General features: G+C 33.9%; 1 protein-coding gene across 1 annotated transcript; it reads right to left on the bottom strand.

Moving 5' to 3' along the window:
• Nucleotides 1-1,073: 1,073 nt before the first annotated feature.
• LOC145013397 (uncharacterized) lies at nucleotides 1,074-4,105 on the bottom strand. The gene is made up of 7 exons (XM_078972189.1): nucleotides 3,812-4,105; nucleotides 3,365-3,411; nucleotides 3,157-3,298; nucleotides 2,903-3,059; nucleotides 2,655-2,784; nucleotides 2,297-2,446; nucleotides 1,074-1,438 (listed from the first exon to the last, which is right to left on the bottom strand). Exons 1-7 carry the CDS (start codon nucleotides 3,993-3,995, stop codon nucleotides 1,289-1,291), a joined length of 960 nt encoding a protein of 319 aa, XP_078828315.1. The 5' UTR covers nucleotides 3,996-4,105; the 3' UTR covers nucleotides 1,074-1,288.
• Nucleotides 4,106-7,919: the final 3,814 nt, after the last annotated feature.

Genomic DNA, 7,919 nt, shown 5'->3' on the forward strand with positions numbered 1-7,919 from the left:
GTTTTGTTGAATGTTTGCATTTTGTTGCATAAAAGGTGAGGTAGAGAATTGTAGTGGGGGTGAGGCAGGATTGAAAAAATTATCGGAATATGAAAGTTGTGGTGAGTTTTGCGAGTTAAGAAAGTTCATGTAGCCCTCTTATCCCGCAAAACCTATTGGAGTAGATGTGTTTGTGTTTGGAGGAGGAGTATTTAGGTTTTGATCCATAGTAGGTTTTGTGCTTGGTTGATTTTTATGTTTGTGTTTTGAATGATAAAAGAAATAGAGACAGATATAGAGAAATAGAAGTGTAGGTAAAAAGAATGAGGTATATATGTATTTATATAGTTTAAAAAAATTAATTAGTATTTTTTTTTTTTTTGAATCTAACATTTTTAAACGGCAATATTATCGTTTTTAAACGGGTGAAAGATATCAACGTTCGAAAAATTACACGTTACCATTCGTTACCATGATAACGCGTCATCACGGTGTGCTCGCATTATGGCGCCGTTATGGGGCTGCCAAATCAACATAACGCATTATGACGTTGCCCATACTCGACGGTCTTATAAAATAAAGTTTCTTATATGCTATGTTGAATGTATATATACTACAGTCATGAGACGAATCAGTGTTTTCTGGAACATTATTAAGACTTTCGCCCACAAGCCATGAAAAGTCGATGGACTGTGAGGTGGACATATGACGATCTTGGGTTTGTGTATGCACCGATCCTTTCTGGTCCTTGGCAGATTGTTTTTTTTTTTTTTTGGACTTGTCCGTCTCTAGTCTTCTCCGGTTCCGGTCTACTCTCACAATGTTTCCATTCCCTTTATTTAGTTCCATTTCATTTTTCAATTTGGATTTGAGTGTATATATATATATATATATATATATATATATATATATATATATATATATATATATATATATATATATATATATATATCAAGGGTAGTACACGTAAATTTAAGGGTATCACGAGCGAAAAAGCTACACTACATCGAAAAATTTCTCAAAATATTCACCATGCCTAAAAATTTAAGGGATAACACAGGCTACCCCGGGTTCCTTAGTAAGACAGCCAAAGATATGATAATGGCATGTTTTATACCACACTTTTTTCTTATATGTTTGAAGGTGTTCTAAAGCCTTGTTCTTGAATAGTGACATCGATTATAAACAAAGAAAAGAAATGGAAAGTATATCAAATTAATATAATTTATAGCTAAACGATCAACCTCATTATATTTTTTGCTAAAATGACTCTAAAGTACAAAATCCATATCAATCTTCTTCCAAACATTTAATCCTTCAACTTCACATCATGACCCAAAGCTTTAATGCAAAGACGAGGCTTAGCCATAATCAACTTTCGTGGAAGAACGGATACAGCACCGACAGGTGACCCTTTTGGTAGCCCAGAAATTGGCAGAAGCTCAACAAGAACAGTCAGCTGCAAATTTCAACAGTAAATTACAATTTTGGTCCCTGAGTATAGCTGATTTTTGCAATTTTGGTCCAAAAATGTTTTTTATCTAGCAGTTTTGGTACTTATATTTGAGGTTCTTGTGGCGTTTTTAGTCCTTGTTCCAAGTAAAATGTCTACTTTTGGTCCCTGAGTATAGCAGATTTTCACAATTTTGGACCAGATTATAACTGAATTTCACAATTTTAGTCCAAAAAGGTTTTTTTATTGCAGTTTTGGTCCTTCTTGAGGTTCTTGAAACGTTTTGGATCCTTGTTAAAAATAAAACTACTTTTGGTCCCTAAGTATAAAACTGATTTTAGCAATTTCAGTCCAAAAAGTTCTTTTTCTTGCAGTTTTGGTCCTAAACTCCTAATTAAGGTTCTTGTAACGTTTTTGGTTATTGTTCCAAGTAAAATGACTACTTTTGGTCCCTGAGTATAACTGATATTTGCAATTTTAGTCCAAAAAGTTTTTTTCTTGCAGTTTTTGTACTTATTTGAGGTTCTTCTAACGTTTTTAGTCCTTTTTCCAAGTAAAATGACTACTTTTGGTCCCCGAGTATAGCTAATTTTTGCAAATTTAATCCTAAAAATAGTCATTTTACTTGGAACATGGACTAAAAGCGTTACAAAAACCTCAAACAAGGACCAAAATTGAAAGAAAAACCTTTTGGAATGGTCAGAATATAAGAAAAAGAGTAAACTGCAGAAATGATAACATTTTCAGTTTAGATCCAAAAAATATATCTTTTTCAATAAGTGGTTGTTCTTTCTGACTTTTATAAATTTTGATCAGTTAAACAATTGTAAAAATGACTATTTTACCCCTACTTGAAATCCATACCTCTGGACATTTCAAATCAACAACCGAATCTGAGACAATACTTTTAACAGCACCTGCCACAACCTCAAAGCATTTGCTTCGATCCAGCATTCCATTCCCACCTTCCAATTCCGTCTCCTCAATTCCTCTCCTGTTGTATCCTACTGCAAACTATGGAATTATTTTATAAGTCTTGCTGCAAATTTAGTTTCACTTGCATATGAACTTACAATACTTTTACAAATTTAGGCATTTTGTAACCTACCTTTAATAAGTGGTCAAGTTTTTGCTTATATGGCAGATGATGTGGATGACAACATGGCAAGAACCGGTGCCACATCATCAGTTTTTTTTTTATAGGTTTTAAGTTGAAAATTACCTTTATAGGTCGATTAAGATCCTTTCCTTCATTATTCATGAAATCAGCAACAAGCTTGGATACAAGAATGCAAAGCTCTTTCTCATGCAAAACACATGTCATTTGGATTGGTAAGATCCTATTGCACCAACTACAACAAAAGAGTTAAAAAAAAAAAAAAAAAAAAAAAAAAAAATTATAAATTTGCCTCATAATGAGTGTTTCTTTTTTACTTGATACAGACAAAAAAACATCATTAAGCAACTTACAGTGGTGCTTTTAGACTTGAAGATTCCAAAGATTGCATGATGTTTGACAAAATGGCCACAACATCAGGACAATTGTCATGTGAAAATGTAAGCAAAAGCAAACCACTTCTTGTCAGCTTAATAAGTGAAAGACGATCAGATCTTTCTGTATTTGCATCTGAAACCACAAATGTGAATCATATTGTCTTCATTAACTATTATTTGGCATAATTTGAGATCTAATATACAAATTAAACTAAAATGTAGAAAAATACCAGTGTTTTCATCAAGAATCTTGTTTTCTATATCATTGGTGCATTCCTCTTCTGTTTCGTTAACTACTTTTCTTCTTTTTGTAACAACATTTTGAGGGTCTTCCTCTTGTTCAGAACCACAAGTATTTAGTGATCCAAGATACTGCAAAAATAGATGGTGATCACTATGTATCATTTAACAGATTCATGGTTGCAGTAGACACCAAACCTTGTTGAGGATGGACATGGCTTCTTTTGTGGCGCTTTTCTCCCTTTCTGAAAAAAATATCATTTTTCAAAGTCGGCAACTTCACTTGGATAAGTAACATAATGAAGAATCAATTCAAGTTCAAAACACTATAATCAGGATTGCAGAAGATACATTGATCAGATAACCTAAATCTTCAATTAGGGTTTAGGAGTACACGGGTACTTTTAATTAATGGAAATTTACTTTTAATTCACTTTGTAAGATCTCCCTGAAAGTACATCACATTGATCAGACCACCTAAATCTTTGGGTTTTTTTTTTTAAAAAAAAAAATTTGATCTTTGTCTGTCTTCCTCTTTACGAATTTCCATTAATCAAGTCTCGGTTTTTTATGAAATTACATAATACATAAACAAGGTACACGCATAATCACGCAACATACAAAGATATAGAGCAAGGTACGAACTGATAGGGCATGTAATGAGGAAACCAGAGAAGGAGCGATCGAGGAAGGAAGCTGGGGATTTGTAATCGTAGCGAGGGATGCTAATTACAGCCGAATGCTGCTCCCATGGCTTCATTTCTCCAGGTGCGTCATCGTTTCGAAATCTCTTATTGATCACTTCTTTTGCTACTTCACATTCGGCCATGGCAGATAGGCACTTTGTTATGTGTTCAGTTGAGAGATGAAACGTTCTCGACCGGCTCTGCGCTTGAACGGTGGTTTTCACTTGGAACGAAAGGGGTCGTTCACAAAACCTTATAAACTCCTCTAGTCAATTTTAGGTCTACAAATTCAAATATTTTAGATGTTTGATAATTAACTAAAAAAGTGTTTGTTTTATTCTTTTTAAAATTGAAACTATTCTGATAATAATGAGAACAAATTATAAAAAATGTTTTGAGGATAAAAGATGGGATGATTAAAGTGGAAGTCGCAAAAATAATGTGCAATAAACATGTGAAATAACATTATTGGATAAGACAATGAACTTGACAGTCAAAATTTCTTAGATTGGCATCAATCACAAAAATTTTAAGAAAAAAAAGATTGAGATGGTTTCAGACATGTTCATGGATGACAACCGACTATTCTAGCCATAAGGGAAGGAGAAGGACATAATCGATGGTGTAGAAGGAGACGATGTATGATGAGTTTCAAATTTGTCTATATGCTCTATGGAGTCGATTTGTACTATGCAACATAAGGTAGAGAGATGTGTCTCGCTTATTAATATTCGACAAAGTTTAGATTGTTCAGGTATGGGGTGTTATCCATAGAAAAATCATGGAACATCATTCTGGGTCGAGATCAATGTTATCGATAGTGATAACAAGATAATAGCGACAACCTACATATATACTACGTAGCGATAGCAATCAAATATCGACATCTATTTCACTTTAAGCGATATCCTAATAAAACATTAATACTAGTTTTACATACACCTATTTAGAAATTATAGCTAATAATTAAGACACTTATATTATTAGCTCAAATAAGTTCTAAAACATTAATATTAGGGATGAGCATAGGCGGGTACCGGCCTCATTTGGCGAGAACCGGAACCGGCGGTTCTTAGAAAGTTAGAACCGGAATCGGAACCGCTCTAGGTAGTTCTTAAATGTTTGGAACCAGTCCCGGAACCGGCGGTTCCGGTTTCGGGAGCGGGTAACCCGGTTGTATTAATTTTGTTAATTGTTTTCGATAAAACTACAATTTAGTTCGATCAAAATCAAATCAATTCGGACCAAAGACAGACAAAATCGGACCAATATATTCTAAACCGGTCTAAGTAACACACACACACACACACACACACATATATATATATATATATATATATATATATATATATATATAAACTGGTTCCGGCGGGTACCCAACAGGTAGCGGTACCGAAAAAACGAGAACCGGAATTGGAACCGCTTAAGGCGGTCCCAATTCCAAAACAGGCAGTTCCAAGGCGGTTCCGATTCCAAAAGCGGGTATCCGGTTCCGATGCTCATCCCTAATTAATATGACAAAACAAAAGTGTTATTTTTAGACTCTAAAATAGGGTTCACAAGTTAGACAATAAGCTTATGAGCACGAATTCAAACATCAAAATTCACAAAACTCACTATAGAAACAGAATAACGTAATCATAACACATAGGATTTTTGAAACAATTACATGAACAATGAGAAAACTCAGTGTCATTTTCTTCTTTATTTAGAATTCCTCATTACTGTACAGAGAAAGAATTGTAGAATAGGAATATAGGAATGTGAAATATATAATCAATTAACCCTATTGGAAGCATTATTTGAAGTATTAGATAAGAAATAGTAGAGTCAAATCTGAGCGTCGTTGGTATTGGTTGATGGTCTTCCAACCAATCTCCAAATTGACGATTGATTCTTCAAATTGGAGATCCCAAACACTAAATTGGCAACCCCGTTCACGAATTAGACGTAATCCGATCACTAAAAAGATGTTTCAACTATCAATTTTGCAATTATGGAAAAAAAATCGCTACGTCGCTATTTCCTCGCAATAGACCACATAGCGACATACCATCGTATTGCCTCGCTATTTGCTAGTGCTCGCTATGTTCGCTATTGACAACACTGGTCGAGACTGGTTCCTAAAGTTTTATAAATGAGTCTACTACATTTCACTAGTTTTGACAAAAAATAAGAAATGCCTCTAACTAGGGTGAAAATGACCATTTACCTAGATTGGACCAAAATGAACTTTTATGCGAAGCAGTTTTATAAAATCCACCATAAATTGTAGAAAATTATATGGAGGAGTGTAAGTACCAATTTTAAAGCTAAGTACCTGATATATCTTCATGTGATATAATCTTGAAAAATGTGGAGTTTAAGGTGGGCAAAACAGGTCTCGAACAAACCCTAATTTATTATATAGAAATATGAAATTTAAGCCTTTAGTCTATTCACATAATTATGGAAAATGAGTAACTAAATTTAACTAAAATTATTATTATTATTAAGAAGTGTGAAGGGCAAGTAGGTCTTAGTGGGTCCCAGGTTGCTTTGGAGGTTGCTTTGCTTTTGGAGGTGAGTTCCTCATTACATCGTGTTGTGTTATATCTTATTTACAATAACTCGTGTGTACTATGTATGTATTGTTTATGCGTGTAATACTAGGATTCTAGGATGGGTAGAGTCTAGTGGTTTGTCTCACGTGTTGAGGACTATGCATGGTATGTTGGTGATTTGTTATCATCAATGTTATTTAAGTGTAATAGGATTACTTTGTTGACTAAAAATGATCATGATAAATATTAAACAAGTAAGGAAGGTGTGGAGTACACACTTGTTTAAGTTTGATCAAGTATTAAAGTATACTGTCATTTAGGGGCGAAGCCCCTGAACGAATGGGGGTCCGGGGGCAGCGCCCCTGGGAGCGGGGTCCAAGGGGCAGAGCCCCTGGCTGTGTTATATTGTTGTATTAAAAATGCATCAGAAAATCCAATTTTTGAATATTTGACCCGATTTTGACTTTGCATTAATCCTTATACAAAACCCGAATTTATAACAGTTTTTTACTGTTGAGAAAAACTGTTATATGACAGTTTTGACAGTTTTTCAGACAAGGAAGGTTTATAACCAATTTTAGTCACTTTTCTGATACTCACGAAATTACACCATCTCATCATCTCTTTCTTTTCTATCTGATTTTATCTGAGTCTTATCCAATTGAGGATTTGGGAGTACCACCCAAATACTTTGATTTGAAAGTGATTATCACGATTCTCAGATTTCCAAGTGCCACTAAACCATATTTCTAACATGGTAGGACTCGGCGCATCCGCGTAGGGATTAGGCATGGCCAATGTGCCCTAATGGGCTCGGGTACGGTGGATAGGGCTTAGCCAATGTGTTCGAAGGGGTCGATGTACTACGTAAGGGGGGTTAGGCTTAGCTAATGTGTCCTAGTAGGAGTATGTTTGTTACTGATGTATTATATGATATGCATGCGTGATTATATGTTTGATACCGTTTGTATCTATGAATAGGGGTAGGTTGATATGAGATGATATTGTGTATGTTTGGCATTTACTAAGTTTTTTTCTTACCCCTTTTTGCATTAAAAGTATTGTTTCAGGTACACAGAATGCCCGGGCATGATTGTATACATTGGCTCGATACGGGATGTTGGTTTTTGAATCTTGAATAATTATGTTTTCATAAATACTTTTGAAATATGAATTAATAATAGTTTTTGTGATTTTGAATAGATCTTAGGTTTGGTTTTGAATTTATTTTGAATAAAAGTGATTAAGTGGATGATTTATGAAAATTTTAAAAGTTCAAATATAATGCGAATTTTAGGATGTTACAGTTTGACAAAATAAAATAACTTTTAAAACAACTTCTCATTAACCCTTAAAAAAGGTTTTAAGAAATTATAATTTATAACTTTTTAAAACTTCTTATGACTTTTTGAGTTGTAAAAACCAATATTACCTTCAAATACCCTTAAGCTAAGATGAATACTTTTTAAAAAATAATGTATTGATTTATTAACTTTTTCCCATAAAAACTAATGTAAACACTTT

Source organism: Lactuca saligna, chromosome 8 (assembly GCF_052625555.1).
Source record: "Lactuca saligna cultivar CGN05327 chromosome 8, ASM5262555v1, whole genome shotgun sequence".
Classification (NCBI taxonomy): domain Eukaryota; kingdom Viridiplantae; phylum Streptophyta; class Magnoliopsida; order Asterales; family Asteraceae; genus Lactuca; species Lactuca saligna.

Coding starts and splice junctions, on each gene's coding strand:
- LOC145013397 (XM_078972189.1), bottom strand. CDS start 3,995: ATGGCCGAATGTGAAGTAGCAAAAGAAGTGATCAATAAGAGATTTCGA. Junction 2,447..2,654: donor ATCTTAATCGACCTATAAAG/GTAATTTTCAAC, acceptor ATAATTCCATAG/TTTGCAGTAGGATACAACAG. Junction 1,439..2,296: donor TTGATTTGAAATGTCCAGAG/GTATGGATTTCA, acceptor TGAAATTTGCAG/CTGACTGTTCTTGTTGAGCT.